The following is a 19,042-nucleotide window of genomic DNA, read 5'->3' on the forward strand; positions in this document are numbered from 1 at the left end:
GTCTTTGGATACTGTTTTTCATAAGGCATTGAGATTTGTCACAGGGTGTAGACGCCTCACCCACCATTGTGAATTGTACTTGAAATCGAACTTGCCTTCTCTGAGTGCACGCAGATAGGCACATTGGCTGACCTTAATTTATAAGTCTCTCATTGGCTTGATACCTTCTTATTTGTGTGTCTTACTGCAGAAAACAAGCAGTTGTTATGCTTTGCGTTCCTGTTCAACCCTTGTTTTATCTGCTCCCCGGGTAAGGACCGAATTTGGGAAAAGAGCATTCAGCTTTGCCGCCCCTTTGGCATGGAATACTTTACAGACTGAGCTAAAACTCTCTAAACTAATTCCACTTGGAGCCTTCCGCTCTATCCTGAAAGACAGGCAGCGGAAACTTACTGAACAGTGCCTGTGTTTCAAATCTTAAATTTTTTGTTTGTTGTGCTACTGTTACATCTCCAAAATTTTATCTTTTATTCCATCTGTTACTCTTTGTAATCTGTGTTGACATGTACTGCTGTTATGTCTCGTGCTGCTGACCTTTTTGGCCAGGTCACCCTTGCGAAAAAGATCCTGATCTCAATGGGCTTTTATCTGGTTAAATAAAGGTTAAATAAAATAAATAAAAAATAAAATATTCAATACCCTCGTATCTCAAAGACACAACAGACTTTTTGAACAAGTTGAAAGACTGTCATGTGGAGATGTGTGACATCTTTATTTTATTTGTTTTCACATCTTCACAACAATTCCATATTCATCTTTAGATATGTCCTTTTATAGAGTGAACCATTTTTAAAAATGTTTTAACACAAAACAGACAGAACATGTCTTGAGATTGAGAAAATTAATAAAATATAGAACATTTATAAAGAGATGCTTAAATATTTTTAAACAAAAAAGGGCCATTGGGGGTAATACACATTTTCCCTGTTTTCAAATTTCCTTGAATTAGTGTTCCTGGAGCAACATTGAAAAGGCCATTCTTTCCATTATGAAGATTTCATACATAAATTCGTACCAGTCCTCTACAGATGGGGCATCTGGCTGGGGCCATTTCCTTGTAATTGCTTTTCTAGCAGCAACACTTAGGATTCCGAATAAGTTTTTTGTTTTTAATATTTGTAGACGTTGAACATAAAAGACCAAAGTTGATTTCATCCCACTTGAATATAATTTATGTCCCAAATATTTTTTACGCCAAAAGGCTTTATTTTTGGCCAGGCCCAGAACAAGTGGTGGTGGTTGGCTTCCTGGGAGCCACAATTCCTCCAGCAGCTGGAACTGCCTGAGTGATGAGATTTCTGCATAGGTGTAATATAAATAAAACCTGTGCCAATATATATTTATAAAAGGTTTTGTAACTTGAAGGATTATTCAAGGAAATCAGATTTCCCTAAAAGGCCTACTAATAATTTTGCGTCTAGGATCCCCAATGGTAACTTTCCTTGCCATAATTGTGTACACTGTTATTCCATGATTAAGGGAATTCATTTCAACTATCGCAAGTCAGGTGTCGACATTAAGGCCAGCCTGAGAGAATTACATGTAATACCACATAAGTGGTTTACCTGTTAAAATGCCCATGTAATGTAATGTAATGTATTATGTAGGCACAACAAAACAGGGACTAAAAACTAGAATCTGTGAGCACAGGTTCTATTTCCAATTTCGATGTTAAATCATTGGTGGTTAGGGACTTCAGCAGTCATAACTATAGTTTGAGAGAACTACATTTTACGGACATTGTGCAAGGACGCCTTGGAGTGGCAATAACACGGACACAATCCTCCTCCAAAGAGAAGCATATTGGATAGATATTCTCAACACACCCTTATTCCAAAGGGAACGATTTAGGAGATTTCATTTGCCCGTTTCTTGTGAAACAAACATGTGCCATTTTGTTGTCATCATTTGTACTAGTGCATTGCCTATAGGAAGTATGTATTCCTATAGTAAAGTGGGAGGTTAAGTAGCTTTTTCATGGATGGCCAAATGAGGCTGTGTTTGAAGGTGGGACGTCAGGGATATTTAGGTTTGTTGTGAAATTCGATATTCCAGGGAATAATTGACTGTTTTTGACCATTTTTGATTTTGCCAATATATTTCACCTTAAAAATGATTTACCTTGCCTTGCTTGGTGTCATTATTTTAAGCACAACCTCACATGTGTGACTGTACAGTTATTTTTTCATTTTGACATAATGTATTAACACAATGGACCTAAAATCACAAAAAAACATAAAATCCAAATAGGAAAAAGTTAGATTTTTTTACTGTGAAAACCACAAATATGTTCAAAGAACCATTTTTATTACTTGCATTAATGCAAATAAAAATTGTTGTTGCTAAATTTGTGCATAAGTGTCTGAAATTTACAAAGTTATATGTAACTATTTACATTTAAATGCAGGCAATGCCTCAGGCCTCCCTCAGCTCCTTCCTACCTGCTCCACATTCAGCAGTCTCCTCATTGTTTTGACTCATTAAACAAAAAAACGAGTGTTACCATGACGTCACCATATCAGCAGAGTGTCAACAGCATTATATTTTGCCACCACAACGGACCTATGGTGGAGCCGCACCCAGATAGTGTTTATTCTTTAATTTTACATATTATTTAATTCATTTTATTGATATATTTTTCTCTTATTTATTTGCATTTTTCTTGTTTTTCAGGTCAAACTTATCATGTCAAAAGAAATACCAGAGTTCAAAGTTCAATAAGTGCTTGTTCTCAAATCAATGAATAATCGTCTTGAATCATCGTGATTACAATATTAATCAAAATAATCGTGATGATTTTTGCCATAATCGAGCAGCCCTGGGCTGTGGTGGCTATCGTTGACAATGCTAGCGGAACTCGTAAATCATCTCTCAATAAAAGCAAGGAATCTCTGTGTGTGTGTGTGTGTGTGTGTGTTTCTGTGAGTCAAATATCTCTGCGGATCAGGATCACACTGACCTGAGACTTTCAACATGGCTGCTGCGTGGTTCAGTGGTGTGCATCTAAGCATTTGCTTGGACTGCAATGATACCATGAATAAATTATTTCATAAATGCTTTACAAATTCCGCCGAGCATTGTCCACCGGAGCCACCACAGTCACGTGCGCACCAGAGCCAATCACTGCAGAGCTCAAGCCCACGACATACGTGAAGAAACAAGCGGATTTATACCTGCAGCGGCGCGAGCTGGACCGGGATTTCAGGGTTTTCCCTGCCATTATACGGCTTAGGCGCAGCGCCCAAGCATTTTTGCCTCCCGCCTAAGCAGGGTTCTCCCCAGACGGTGGAACAGCGGCGCTGCGCCGCTATACCACTTGGTCAGCGCCGCTATGCTCTGTGCGTGACGGTGACGAGCGTCCGTCCCCTGGTTGACGGCTAGGAGCTCCCGGCTGACGGCGATGAGCATCCGTCCGTCCCCCGGCGGACGGAGTTGATGACCGTCTGTCTGCGTCTTCCCCAAGCCCCCCCCCCCCCCCCGGGACTGACGTTGACGAGCGTTCGCACCCGGAGCGTTCTCTGCGGATCAGGAGATCAGTACCCGGAGACGCGCGGACAAGCCGCAAGCCGCTAGCTACACGGCCCACCTCCCGAGGCGTCGGACCGGATACATCGGCACAACCAAAACCGGGCCTAGGGTAAATAATGTCCGCCACGCTTTTTCGCGAACATGACCGTCATGTTTGCTTTGTGTCTGGTGCAGGAAGGAACGGTAAAAACAGGCTTTTGTCACGAAAGTATCCCAGCAGCAAGTTTGGTTGTTGAGGAACAGGAAGTTATGGGAGGGACGGAGGCGGATGATTGACAGGCAACGACGGTCGGTGTATAGACAGCGATATTGAGAGTTGAGAGATTTGTGACATTTAGCGTGTTTGGAGTGTGTAGTTAGTGTGATATGTAGTGTTTGGTGTAGTGTGTTTAGTGTGTAGTGGAGTCGGTTTTTTGTTTAATGAGTCAGAACAATGAGGAGAAGCTGAATGTGGAGCAGGCAGTGCAGCTCTTCATTCAGCTGGAAGGAGCTCAGGCAGACCTGATCATTGCCTGCATTTAAATGTAAATAGTTACATATAACTTCGTAAATGTTTAAAATGTATGCACAAATTTAGCAAACAACAATTTATATTTGCATTATAAGTAAAAAAAAAATAAATGGTTTGTTAAACATATTTGTGGTTTTCAGGCGCAGCCCGAACGAGCAACTTGGATCCGCCCTCCCGTGGGCGCACCACTCGCGGGAGGGTTCAGAAGGGGCCGGTGCAGTGGGATATAGGTGGCAGTCGTGGGCGGGGGCCCCGGCAGCCCAATCCCCGGATGGTGACTCTAGCCATGGGGACATGGAATGTCACCTCGCTGGGGGGGAAAGAGCCTGAGCTGGTGCGGGAGGTTGAGCGGTACCGGCTAGAAATAGTCGGGCTCACCTCCACGCACGGTCTGGGCTCTGGAACCCAACTCCTTGAGAGAGGCTGGACTCTCTTCTACTCTGGAGTTGCCCGCGGTGAGAGGCGGCGAGCTGGTGTGGGCTTGCTTATAGCCCCCCAGCTCAGCCGCCATGTGTTGGAGTTCTCCCCGGTGAACGAGAGGGTCGTTTCCCTGCGCCTTCGGGTCAGGGATAGGACTCTCACCGTTGTCTCGGCTTATGGGCCGAACAGTGGTGCAGAGAACCCGGCCTTCTTGGAGTCCCTGGGAGGGGTACTGGAGAGTGCTCCAACCGGGGACTCCGTCGTTCTCCTGGGGGACTTCAACGCCCACGTGGGCAGCAACAGTGTTACCTGGAGGGGTGTGATTGGGAGGAACGGCCTCCCCGATCTGAACCCGAGTGGTGTTTTGTTACTGGACTTCTGTGCTAGTCACGGTTTGTCCATAACGAACACCATGTTCAAGCATAAGGGTGTCCATATGTGCACGTGGCACCAGGACACCCTAGGCCGGAGATCAATGATCGACTTTGTGGTCGTGTCATCTGACCTCCGACCGTATGTCTTGGACACTCGGGTGAAGAGAGGGGCTGAGCTGTCAATTGATCACCACCTGGTGGTGAGTTGGATCCGCTGGCGGGGAGGAAGCCGGGCAGACCTGGCAGACCCAAACGTATCGTGAGGGTCTGCTGGGAACGTCTGGCAGAACACTCTGCCAGGGAGATCTTTAACTCCCACCTCCGGGAGAGCTTTGACCAGATCCCGAGGGAGGCTGGGGACATTGAGTCCGACTGGACCATGTTCTCCACTTCCATTGTTGACGCGGCTGTCCGGAGCTGTGGCCGTAAGGTCTCCGGTGCCTGTCGCGGCGGCAATCCCCGAACCCGGTGGTGGACCCCGAAGTAAGGGTTGCTGTCAAGCTGAAGAAGGAGTCCTACCGAGCCTGGCTGGCCCGGGGGACTCCTGAGGCAGCTGACGGGTACCGGCAGGCCAAGCGTGCGGCAGCACGGGCAGTCTCGGAAGCAAAAACTCGGGTCTGGGAAAAGGCCAGTGGGCCTCGAAGAAATTCTGGAAAACCATCCGGCGCCTCAGGAGGGGGAAGCAGTCCTCCACCAACACTGTTTACAGTGGGGGTGGGGAGCTGTTGACCTCGACTGAGGACATCGTCGGGCGGTGGAAGGAATACTTCGAGGATCTCCTCAATCCCACTGACACGCCTTCCATAGAGGAAGCAGAGGTTGGGGACTCAGAGGCTGGGGACTCAGAGGTTGACCCATCCATCACCCAAGCCGAAGTCACTGAGGTAGTCCGGAAGCTCCTCAGTGGCAAAGCACCGGGGGTGGATGAGATCCGCCCTGAGTACCTCAAGTCTCTGGATGTTGTGGGGCTGTCTTGGCTGACACGTCTCTGCAGCATCGCGTGGCAGTCAGGGACAGTGCCTCTGGACTGGCAGACCGGGGTGGTGGTCCCCCTATTTAAAAAGGGGGACCGGAGGGTGTGTTCCAACTATCGGGGGATCACACTCCTCAGCCTCCCCGGGAAAGTCTATTCAAGGGTACTGGAGAGGAGAATTCGGCCGATAGTCGAACCTCGGATTCAGGAGGAACAATGCGGTTTTCTTCCTGGCCGTGGAACACTGGACCAGCTTTATACCCTCCGCAGGGTGCTTGATGGTTCATGGGAGTTTGCCCAACCAGTCCACATGTGTTTTGTGGACTTGGAGAAGGCATTCGACCGTGTCCCTCGTGGCATTCTGTGGGAGGTGCTCCGGGAGTACGGGGTCGGAGGCCCTCTGTTAAGGGCTGTACGGTCCCTGTACGACCGGAGCAGGAGCTTGGTTCGCATTGCCGGCAGTAAGTCAGACCTGTTCCCAGTGCATGTTGGACTCCGGCAGTGCTGCCCTTTGTCACCGGTTCTGTTCATTATTTTTATGGACAGAATTTCAAGGCGCAGCCACGGGCCGGAGGGGATCTGGTTCGGGAGCCACTGGATCTCATCTCTGCTTTTCGCGGATGATGTGGTCTTGTTGGCTCCTTCGAGCCAGGACCTCCAGCATGTCCTGGGGCGGTTTGCAGCCGAGTGTGAAGCGGCTGGGATGAGAATCAGCACCTCCAAATCTGAGGCCATGGTTCTTGACCGGAAAAAGGTGGCTTGCTCCCTCCGGGTGGGAGGAGAGTTCCTGCCTCAAGTGGAGGAGTTTAAGTATCTCGGGGTCTTGTTCACGAGTGAGGGAAGGATGGAGCGTGAGATTGACAGGCGGATCGGTGCAGCGGCCGCAGTAATGCGGTCGTTGTATCGGTCTGTCGTGGTGAAGAAAGAGCTGAGCCGAATGGCGAAGCTCTCGATTTACCAGTCAATCTACGTTCCGACCCTCACCTATGGCCATGAACTTTGGGTCATGACCGAAAGAATAAGATCCCGGATACAAGCGGCCGAAATGAGTTTCCTCCGCAGGGTGGCAGGGCGCTCCCTTAGAGATAGGGTGAAGAGCTCTGTCACCCAGGAGGAGCTCGGAGTAGAGCCGCTGCTCCTCCACATCGAGAGGAGCCAGCTGAGGTGGCTCGGGCATCTGTTTCGGATGCCCCCGGGACGCCTGCCTCGGGAGGTGTTCCTGGCATGTCCCGCCGGGAGGAGACCCCGAGGAAGACCCAGGACACGCTGGTGTGACTATGTCACCCAGCTGGCCTGGGAACGCCTTGGGATCCTCCCGGAAGAGCTGGAGGCAGTGTCCGGGGAGAGGGAAGTCTGGGTGTCCCTGCTCAGGCAGCTGCCCCCGCGACCTGGCCCCGGATAAGCGGACGAAAATGGATGGATGGACAGTAAAAAAAAAAATTCTACTCGGATTTTATGGTTATTTTTTGTGATTTTAGGTCCATTGTGTTAATACAGTATGTCAAAATAAAAAAATAACTGTACAGTCACACATGTGAGGTTGTGCTGAAAATAATGACACCAAGTAAATAGTTTTTAAGGTCAAATATAATGGCAAAATCAAAAATAGTCAAAAATGGCCAATTATACCCTGGAATATCGGATTTCACAACAAACCTAAATATCCCTGACGCCCCACCTTCAAACACAGCCTCATTTGGCCATCAATGAAAAAGCTACTTAACCTCCCACTTTTTTATAGGAATACACTTTTCTTACAGGCACTGCACTAGTTCATGAAATAATTTATGAACGGCATCATTGTAGTTAAAACAAATCTGACGTTGCACACCCTTAAACCACGCAGCAGCCATGTTGGGCAGCCTCAGGTCAGTCTGATCCTGATCTGCAGAGATATTTGAAGCACTCACAGACAGACAGACAGAGATTCCTTGCTTTTATAGAGAGACTAGTGCATTGCCCATAGGAAGCATGTATTCCTATAGAAGTAGGGAGGTTAAGTAGCTTTTTCATGGATGGCCAAATGAGGTTGTGTTTGAAGGTGGGATGTCAGGGATATAATTGGCTGTTTTTGACTACTTTTGATTATACCATTACATTTCACCTTAAAAACGATTTACCTTGCCTTGTTTGGTGTCATTATTTTCAGCACAACCTCACATGTGTGACTGTATAGTTATTTTTTCATTTTGACATATTATATTAACACTATGGACCTAAAATCACAAAATAAGATCAAATCAGAGTAGGAAAAAGTTAGATTTTTTACTGTGAAAACCACAAACAGTTTAATGAACCAATTGCATTAGTTATAATGCAAATATAAATAGTTGTTTGCTAAATTTGTGCATAAGTTTTTGAAATTTACAAAGTTATTTGTAACCATTTACATTTAAATGCAGGCAATGCCTCAGGCTCCTCAGCTCAGTCCTGCCTGCTCCACATTCAGCAGTCTCCTCCTTGTTTTGACTCACAACACAAAAAAACTACTACACTACACCAAACACTACATTACATACTAACTATACACCCCAAACACGCTATATGTCACAAATCTCTCAACTCTCAAAACTCGCTATCTCTGTCGCTGTCTGTATCACTGCTGGCGTCCCTCACACAACTTCCCGTTCCTCAGCAACCAAACTTGCTGCTTGGACACTTTCGTGATAAAAGCCAGTTTTTACCATTTCTTCCTGCAACAGACACAAAGCAAACGTGACGGCAATGTTCGCGAAAAAGCGTGGCGGACATTATTTACCCTAAGTCCGGTTTTGGACGTGCCGGCGTGTCCGGTCTGTTGCCTCGGGAGGTGGGCCGTGTGGGTGGGCTAGCGGCTAGCTACACACGAAACTCCACAGATTCCGATTCCACTTTGTTGTCCGCGCGTCTCCGGATCTCCTCAGACCGGAACAGACTCGGTCCGGACTCGTTTAGTCTCATTAATCCACAACAGTCAGTTTAGATTCACAGAACAGAACGGGACCGAACCGCCGGCAAAATCCCGGTCCAGCTCGTGCCGCTGCAGGTATAAATCCGCTTGTTTTAGAGATGCACCGATCCAGTTTTTTCCGATCCAATCCCGATACCGATACCTGGACTGAGCGTATCGGCCAATACCGATCCGATACCGTTGTTGAATTAATAATAAACTGTATACCTTCCACCATGTGAAAGGGACTAAAGGCACCAGACTTTCCTAACTAAGACAAAATTATCAAACAGTAACCGAACATTGTAAACATGTGTAACATTAATAATAATAATAATGATAATAATACATAAAATTTATACAGGGTTTGTTCACATTTTCAAGGTCAAATTCAAGCACTTTTCAAGCACTTTTAAGGGTCATTTACAAAATCTTCCAGTACCTTATCGCTGGGGTAAAATACATATCTACAGGAATATATATACTCATGATTATTTTTTTCACTTTTTATCACAATTATGTACATTGTATTATGCTGTAAACATCTACTATAACTACAACTTTAGAAATTAAAGGAGAACACAAAGTTTTATCCTAAAAAAGGGAAGCCACTTGGCGTTCTTCAGGTACACTTGCACCGGGACAAAGAGAGACCTGAGAGCACCCTGTAATTTTCTTTTTTGACATAAACTTTTATAAGCTTTTTGCTTATTCATCAAAGTTTATTAATACTGAACGTGTCATCACTCCAAATTGCATCAAATTCACCTTCTCCTCAGCCATCCTTCTCTATTGCTACCAGGCTGCATGTGTGATGATACACACACACACTGATTTTATTTCTCCTTGTAATAGGAAAACTATCCAGTCTGATCCCAATGTTGCCAAGACACAGAGTTATAATGTCAAGCACTTTCAAGCACTTAAACTAAAATCCAAGCACTTTCCAGACCTTGAAAACACAACATTGAAATTCAAGCACTTTCAAGGATTTCAAGCACCCGTACGAACCCTGTTTATATAGCGCCTGTCAGGGTACCCAACGACACACGTAACAAAGTGGAACAAACAAAACAAAGAATGAATGTAGCGCCTGTCAGTCAGCACGGAGGGAAAACTAGCACCGAAGTCAGTAGCACCGTCCGTAAACAAACTAGCGTCTGGAGGCTCCGTGCACACAGCGGGGGCAACCATCCAGCATTGCTGCGAGCCGGTGAGACCGCAGCAGCAGAGGAGGAGACAAAGCAACCCGGCGGTGAAAAACATTGAGGTTGTGGTGGAGGGAGGACCAACGGAGCAACGATGGACAGCCCACATAGTATTGAGTACGTTGGTTTGAAAGTTAGCATTGATAGGCTAACAGCTGATCGGTGAGGCTAACAACTGATGGTGGGGCTACTAGCTAATCAGCAGAGAAATGTGACGTGAGTAAGTGTAACGTACTGCAAACAGGAATACAAAATAAGCAGCAGCTGAACCTGAGAATAAACTAATAAAGAGTTGGTCAAACAACAACTTGCACTCTTCCAGCACGCGACATACTAATGCTGAAGAATGACGTAGGATGTGCTGCGACGGAGAAAAAAAAAAAAAAAAAAAACTGGATCGGCCCGTGGATCTGTTTCATTTTACCGATCCCCAATCCAGCCGTTTTGTCAATATCAGGGCCGATATCCGATCTTAATATCGGATCGGTGCACCTCTAGCTTGTTTACAACCAAACTTGCTGCTTGGACACTTTCGTGATAAAAGCCCGTTTTTACCGTTTCTGCACCAGACACAAAGCAAACGTGATGGCAATGTTCACGAAAAAGCGTGGCGGCCATTATTTACCCCAAGTCCGGTTTTGGACGTGCCGGTGGGTCCGGTCCGTCGACTAGGGAGGTGGGCCGTGTGGGTGGGCTAGCGGCTAGCAGCTAGCTACACACAAACATCCACAGATTTCGATTCTACTTTGTTGTCCTTGTGTGTCCGAATCTCCTCAGACCCGAACAGACTCGTTCAGTGTCATTAATCCACAACAGTCAGTTTAGATGCACAGAACGGGACCGAACCGCCGGCTGTGCTTGGGCCCCTCTTAATAAGCTTTTTAAGCTTTCTAGGGTGTCCCATTTCACATAAGATTATTACAGATTTAAAAGAGTATGTTGTATATGATTGTAACTGATGTGAATAAAGAAATGAAAATGAAACAAAATCCCGGTCTAGCTCGCGCCGCTGCAGCTATAAATCTAATTGTTTCTTAAGGTGGGGGGTCACAGTGGGCTCTTCAGTGATTGGCTCTGGTGCACATGTGGCTACGGTGTGCAGTGATTGGTTCTGGTGCGCACGTGACTGTGGTGGCTCCGGTGGACAATGCTCGCAGAATTTGTAAAGCATTTATGAAATAATTTATTAATGGCAACATTGCAGTCCAAACAAATGTGAAGTTGCACACCCTTGAACCAAGCAGCAGCCATGTTGAAACTCTCAGGTCAGTCTGATCCTGATCCGCAGAGATATTTGAGGCACACACACAGACACACACAGACAGACAGACAGACAGAGATTCCTTGCTTTTATAGAGAGATGAGACCCTGTTTGGAACTGTGTTCTGCCTGAAAAGCATGCAGCTCCTCTATTGGGATGTATCTGTTGTGCAGATTGCTGTAACCTATAATTAACACCTGGTAGAGTGATTGTGAATTTGCCACAACACACAGAAGAAGGGTGTCTTGTCCTAATCATCTGTGTGGCAAAACTAAACAGTTGAATGGAGTGTAAGTCCATCTACAAGGATTGATAGTCCGCAAAGAAAGCAACATTTGTTCAATTGTTTGTGATTGTAACAACACCAACACTTTTGAATGACAACTTGTATCATTTTTCTTACCCTTGGCTATTATGTAACCTCGGGTACTGCGTAAGGCATTTGTTTCAATAACCAGCTGATGTTTGTTAAAGAAGTAAGTTCCTCTACAAGACTCTTCAAGCCAAACACCCTCCATGCAACTGTGCTCAATATCCTCCACTGAAATTCACAATCATCTTTCCAAATTTCTTCTGAGATACAACTGTTAGTTTCCCGCTCCCATTTTTGTTTTGTAAAGGTTCGAGTTTACTAACTTAATAACTTGAAGAGTCCTGTATATTCTGGAAATTGTTTTAAGCCCTTAGTCTGTTTCACAGGCACTAATAAGAACCTTCAATAAGATAATTTCCAATGGCCTTTGACTCTGTAACATAAGGCTGTTTGTATGGTGACCTCCCTGAAGAAATCTGAAAAGCTCACTATTATTTAATCCATGAAGTCTTTTCAGTGCCTGAACCTCAGTGTCCCCCGGTTATAAAATATGAGGAGAGGCCTTGATGAGTCCATCCCTTATAACTCTTAACCAGTTTGTTTGGGATAAAATTAAGGTCATGGGAGCATCAATTCAGAATCTTAATCCCCTCAAACAGACCAACTGTAACAACACAAATACTTTTTTTGTGATAACTTGTATCATTTTTCTTACACAAGGCGACAAGGTAACCTTGGGTACTGCGTGAGGCATCTGTTTCAATAACCACCTGAGGTTTGTTGAAGAAGTAAGTTCCTCATTTATATTTGACTGGAGTATGTATTTACCATGACAGAACTTTGTCTTACTCAATGAGTGCTATTTATGGAACTGGTATAGAGGGAGCCAAAGGTATCATGAATAAACAAATAGAGCCCTGAATACCTTTGACTAAATAGTGTATTTATATCAGTGTAGAACAGTGTGATTGATTCTCTCTCTCTCTCACACACGCGCGCGCGCGCGCACACACACACACACACACACACACACACACACACACACACACGCACACAATATATAAGTACATCAACAATGTGTCCTAAGATCTCACCTCTTGTTGCCAATAAGCATGATGACCATATTGGAGTTGGAATGTTGGCGAGCGTCCTCTAACCAGGTTGTCAAGTGGTTGAAGGTGTCCCTTCTGTCAAAACAAGCACACAATGTAGTTTCAATCTACTTTTACACAGAAAATCAGTGTTCAAAGAAGCAACTGTTACCTCTACAGATCATTAGGTTTTTCTCTTGCTTGTAAACATTTCAAGAGGAAGCAACAAGGACATCATTAACCAACAATATACAAAAATAACTTGTCTGCCCTGTTTCTTCAACAATCAGCAGAATTCAGATTTGACAATTTTGTTACTCTCTCTCAGAAATCGCCCCAAAATGACCTCCACTTCGGTAAATTTGTTTTAACAATGCATTTGGCCTCAATAACACTTGCTTTGTTTTTAATACAATATGCAGGTTGACAACTTATGCAGGACAATTGTGATTTGTGGGATATGCAGGAATATAAAAGTACACCGAGAGGGATTAAAACGAACGAACACATACTGATATCATGAACGTTTGCCTTAGTTTATACAATATTACTGCAGATCAGAAGTTTTTATTAGCTCATATTAGCACTGGCCTTTTTTACCTACATTACAGTCCCTAATCATATTAAAATGACCTAGTCAACTGAGTGCATTTACAGATTAGGTTAGATGTAGGGGAATCCCCCTAGAGTCTTCTTCTGGGGAACATGAATATCCACAGAGAATCTGCATTTGTTTTTTGAGATAGAGGAATGCTGGTGCAGGGGACATTTTGACCTAATGGCAGTCCTGGACAAAATGTAACAGGGTAATGAAAAATCACTAATCAACCTCTCAGGAAGATTAGTAACACATTTAATTTCAATCTGTGCTGTGGTCATCAGTATATTTTTCTGTGGACCATAGCATTGAATGGACTGAGAATCTGACCTGGTGCTAGTGGTGTTTTGGAAGACAGGCAGCCAATAACCAATTTACACCAGGTCACTTCATGCATCTTTTGCAGATCTAGCAGCTATCCTATCGCAAAGAAGCTAGCTATAAAATGTATCCAAAATCCATTCCACCTCTGGAAGTGGCATTTAAACCTTTTCAACAAGACGCACATGTGAGCTTGACTCCTGCAATAACGCAACTATGTCACTATGTCTGTGGAAAAAGCCCCCCACTGTGTGATTAAGCAAAAAGTAAGTAAAAAGGCTCCTACCATTTCTGCACATGAGATCGAATACATGGTTCCCATAGGATAAACTCGAATAGTGATCCCCAAACTTTTCCTCTGGTTCTGCAATGAATTTCCAAACTATTGGGTGGACTGGCACAAAACGATGTTTACACATCATGCCTGTCAAAGTCAACTGTGAACACTTGGGTTGTTCTTAACTTCAAGTCTAATTCCATTATTGGGTCAATCAGCCTCTTACTGACCTATTCACTTAATATTACAGCCTAAGCTGTCGACTATTAAACTAATTGCTAGATTCATAAATGTGAATATTTTCTGATTCATTTCCTCCATTTGTGGACATTATCTTGGGGTTTGGGAGACACCATTTTTTTAAACAAATTATTTGTTAGCTGCAACCCTAGTTAGCATGTTAAAATAAGATGCTGAAAACTATAAACATTATACCTACTCAACATCAGCAAGTTAGCATTGTTACTGATACCATGCTGATGTTAGCACACTGCATTTCAATGCAGCGCTGTGTAAGTACAGAGCCGCTGAATTACTAAAAACTCTAACCTTGTGCTAATCTACACTATTGTCCTTTCACAATATAGTTACAACCTGCAAGCAGAAATGGTTCGTTGTAAGGAAAGATGCTGGTAATGGGACAAATTGAAAAGTTCTTAAATGAAGAGTTCAGCCAAAAATGAAAATTCAGTCATTATCTACATATCATCACCACAGGTGATGGAAACTTTGGTGAAGAGTCTTAGTCCACAAAGCATTTCTGGGGGTTTGCAGCAAATTTTGGGGAGAACTGTTCCTCTTAACTTTGTTAGGTCCATCTGACTGGATGTTACCTTGTGATGTCATAGACTAGCAGTGCTCCTGCTGCTCCTCTGTAGTAAGATCTGGTGATGGACCGGAATGACTCCTGACCAGCCTACAGAAACACATACATATATATAAATAAACAGAACTTGAAATTTTAACTAGAAAAATTGCATTTCCTGCGAAAACACAGTGTGAATTCTTAAAGCCTAAGTGATTTCGGAAATCTGCTGAATGTACTGCCGAAAATGCATAAAACTATAGGTTGAATGGTCGGGAATTTGCAGAAAAAGCTCAATTTTTCAAAAGCTGAAAAGACAGAAAGGCTTAAAAGTAATAAGTTAAATGGGCTAACAAAGCTGAACATTTTGATAGCTGAACAGTTTCTCTAGCTGAACTTGAAGCTGAATGTTTTAAAAAGCTGAAAAGAATTGCAAGCTAAAAAGTGATAGGCTGACAGAGCTTAAAAGGTAAACGGTTTGATAGCTGAACAGTTTATTTTAAAAAGCTGAAAAGGCTGTAAACCCTAACCCTAAGCTGTAGAGTAAGAGGGTTGGAAGAGCTTAAAAAGGTGAAAAAAGGCTGAAAAGCTGTAGAGTGAGGGGGCTGGAAGAGCTGAAAAAAAAATGAAAAAAGGCTGAAAAGATGAAAAGTTAAATGCAGAAAGAGCTTAAAAAGGTGAAAAAAAGGCTGAATAGGCTGAAAAGCTGTATAGTAAGAAGGCTGGAAGAGCTTAAAATGGTGAAACAAGGCTGAAAAGGTGAAAAGTTAAAGGCTGAAAGAGCTTAAAATACCTGAACAGTTTCTCTAGCTGGTCATAAAGCTGAATGTATGGAAAAAGCTGAAAAAGCAGAAGAATGAATATTTGAAAGAGCTGCAAAAGCTGAAAAGTAAGAGGGCAGAAAGAGCTTAAAAAGGTAAACAGTTTTCTCTGGCTGCACATATGCTGGAGCAGTAGCAGAGCCAAAGTTGAAAATGTCCCCTTAAGAATGGGGCAGAAGGATAAATGAAAAGGCAGAAAGATGAATATTTTAAAAAGCTAAAAAGTAAGAGGGCCGACAGAGCTTGAAAACGTGAACAGTTTGATATCTGAAGAGTTTCTCCAGGTAAAAATAAAGCTGACTGTATGAAGAAGCTGAAACGACAGAAAGATGAATATTTTGAAAAACTGAAAAGGCAGAAAAGCTGAAAAGTAAGAGGGCTGAAAGGGGGCTTAAAGTGTTTAAAAAGTTGAACATTTTGATTGCGGAACATGAAGTTGAATGTTTGAAGGAGTTGAAAAGGCAGAAAGATTAATTATTTTTGTATAGTGAAAAATGAGGGCACCAGAGTGAGAGACACAACACGTACTGTCTGCTCTCCTCCAGAAATTTAGGCTCAAAATTAACATTGATGCTTATGGGGGAGTTGCTGGAGTGCTTGTCGCTCTGGGGCTTCAACAGCCAAAAGTGTAAGTCCTACATCTGAAATAAGACCACCAGCTAAAAACCAACAAGATTTCCTACATTTCTATGCATATAATGTCTATGTAAAGTAAAAGATGTGGGATCCAAATCCAGCTGAAGAGAATTCTTTCTCCCGTTTTTACAGCTGCTCTACACTCTAGCGATGATGTCACGCACTCTAGCTCATGCACTACACACGCATTCGTCAGATACACATGCTGGAGAAGTACGAGAGCCAAAGATGAAAATGTCCCCATAAGAATGAATGGGAAAACGCCTCCCAAACTAATACGATTCTTGAAAAAACTGTAATGTTATCGCCCAAATATGTTGGGTGAGAGGAGACATGGCTGAACGCACTCATGTCGTTTTTATTTCTTTAGAGTGAGAAATGAGGGCAGAAAAGCGAGAGACAAATCAGGTACCGTCTGCTCTCCTCCAGAAATTTAGCCTCAAAATTAACATTGTGGCTTATGGGGGAGCTGCTCAAGTTCTTGTCGCTCTCGTGCTTCTAAATCCAAAACTGTAAGTCCTACATCTGAATTAAGACCATCAGCTGCCAGCAAGATTTCCTTTCTATACACATATTGTCTATGTCAAGTAAAAGATGTGGGATCCAAATCCAGCTGAAGAGAATTCTTTCTCCAGATTGTCCAGCTGCTTTCCACTCCAGCGATGATGTCACGCACTCTAGCTCACGCAATACACACCCATTACAAAATCAGAAAACGGGCTAAAACACCTTAAAACTAAAACTTTTTTTAAAAAAGATTTTTAAAAACTGAATACATCGCCAATAGTTCAAGGTCTTGTGACTCGTTTAAAGTTGGAATGGTGTCTCTAGCTCAAAGCATGAGGGACAAGAAGAGGTTGAAAAGCGATGAGTTTTGCAGAGGATTTGAAGATTTTCCCCATTTACTTCAATGTTAATTTTTTGGGGGAAAAAGCTGAATTTCCAAAAAAGCTGAAAGAGCTTAAAAAGCTGAACATTTTAATAGTTGAACAGTTTCTATAGCTGGACGTATGCTGAAGTTGTAGCAGAATGAAATTTGAAAACAATCACCATAAGGATGAATGGGAAAATTTTTGCATAAAAAGCTTAATATTTTAAAAATTATAAAAGATGGAAATGAGAAAAATACAAGCAGCAATGTCCTTAAAAACCTGCACATTTTGATACCTGAATGGTTTCAATAGCTCAATATTTATAGGAGAAGAAGCGTGCCGAAAAACGTCCGGAAGAAGAATAATAAATAAACGAGAAGAACAGCATTCACGAAAGAAACTCCAGAAGAACAATAGTGTGAATGCCTTTAGCATTTCTACAGGTCAACCCCTGACGATCCTGTAATGTAGTCTAGTCCCATACATAAGCTGTACCAGTCCAGATACTCTGGCAGAGTCTGGCTCCTGGTTTTCACACAGCTATGGTAAGAACAGGACAGAGCAGAGTCTGTAATTTGATACAATGGAGTCATCCCTCTCCCTCTCCATCTATCGGTCACAATCCCTTTCCCTCTCTCTTTACTTATGTGTTAAACCTCCCAGTTTCCCCATCTGTTAAGATCACATCAGCTGTGGCATATGGATTAAAACTGTGTGTTTAGCCCACTAGGTCACCTTGTTCGTTCATTCCCCCTTCAAGTATCACCCCTCATTGTCTCACCTTCACTGTGTCTTCCTTGCATCACTCATCTTTGAATTCTTCCACTATGAAACCCTGGCCCTCCTCTCCTTCCATCTCTACTTTCATCAACTATCTCTCTTACCCCCACCCCGTCATGTCTATTCATCCTCTGTCTCCATCCAATGTACAGTAACAATGTTGTCTGTGTGGTCCTGGCAAGAGTAGAAAACAAAACAGCACTCTATCCTAGCAGCTGCAGCCCTGCACTGCTCTGACCTCATCTGAAAAACCAGACAGTCCCTCAGTGAATCATTCAGTATTCAGAGGCCGGCAGGCCGTCACCCAGGAACCCAGTCTGTTGGCCGATGAAGCGCTCGGACAGTAAGTCACCAAGCCAGTCAGCCAGGTAGTTAGTTAACTAGAAACCCTTTTAACTGGTCAGTCAGTGACTCAGTCAGCCACTGAGATGGAACAGCCAATCAGTCATTCAGGGAGCAGTCAAGCAGTCAGTAATTCTATTAGTGAAACAATGATAAATAAGGGCGAAGACAGGGAACACTGTGTCTGTCTGCCATCTGGCTTACAGTACGCTTGTGTGCAGGAACACGCACACGCGCACACGCGCACACACACATACACAGACACACACACACACACACAATGATCTGACCAGTTTCTCCCCGCATTTGGTGATGGTGGTGTATTGTACAAGTCCTGTTTACATCAATGAGCCCTGCTGGTACATAGGATAACATTTCATTTGACCATCGATGGTACTATGTACCACCTGGACAACCAGGGGAAGACATTGAACTAGCTGGTGGGATGTAAAAACCTGCAGAGGTCTGAGTTTTAAAAAGCAGTGCTGACATCACTGTTGAAGGCCTTATTTCTCCTGCTATGTCTTTCCATGGAGCACTAACTCCACCTGCTGGTCATCTAGATAACTACATGTGCAGAAATCCCAGTATTCAGAATATTTTTCCAGGGCTGTGCCAACATGTGAGGTCTAAAGCAACTAGGTGCATTTATGCATCTGCAGGTAATGAGTGTGTTAAAACACGGCAACTAGGGATGTTAATGATTAATCACTGTTAAGAATTTAAAGAAATAAAAATGTATTATCTGACAGTCAGGGATGGCATAAATACACTGAACAAAAATATAAATGCAACACTTTTGTTTTCCTGTCCCATTTTTCATGAGCTGAACTCAAAGATCTCAAACATTTTCTATATACACAAAAGATCAGTTTCTCTCAAATATTTTTCACAAATCTGTCTAAATCTGTGTTAGTGAGCACTTCTCCTTTGCCAAGATAATCCATCCCACCTCACAGGTGTGGCATATCAAGATGCTGAT

The 19,042-nt window shown here is 43.6% G+C and overlaps 1 protein-coding gene across 1 annotated transcript in view; it reads right to left on the bottom strand.

Annotated features, from left to right (window-relative positions):
- rab2a (RAB2A, member RAS oncogene family) overlaps positions 1-19,042 on the bottom strand; it is a 69,448-nt gene that overhangs the window by 21,716 nt on the left and 28,690 nt on the right. The window contains exons 4-5 of the mRNA XM_030403562.1: positions 14,638-14,720; positions 12,612-12,704 (exon numbers count right to left, since the gene is read on the bottom strand). Of these exons, the coding sequence (XP_030259422.1) occupies positions 12,612-12,704; positions 14,638-14,720 (176 nt within the window). The remainder of the gene's footprint in view (positions 1-12,611; positions 12,705-14,637; positions 14,721-19,042) is intronic.

Source organism: Sparus aurata, chromosome 21 (genome assembly GCF_900880675.1).
Source record: "Sparus aurata chromosome 21, fSpaAur1.1, whole genome shotgun sequence".
In the NCBI taxonomy this organism is placed as follows: Eukaryota; Metazoa; Chordata; class Actinopteri; order Spariformes; family Sparidae; genus Sparus; species Sparus aurata.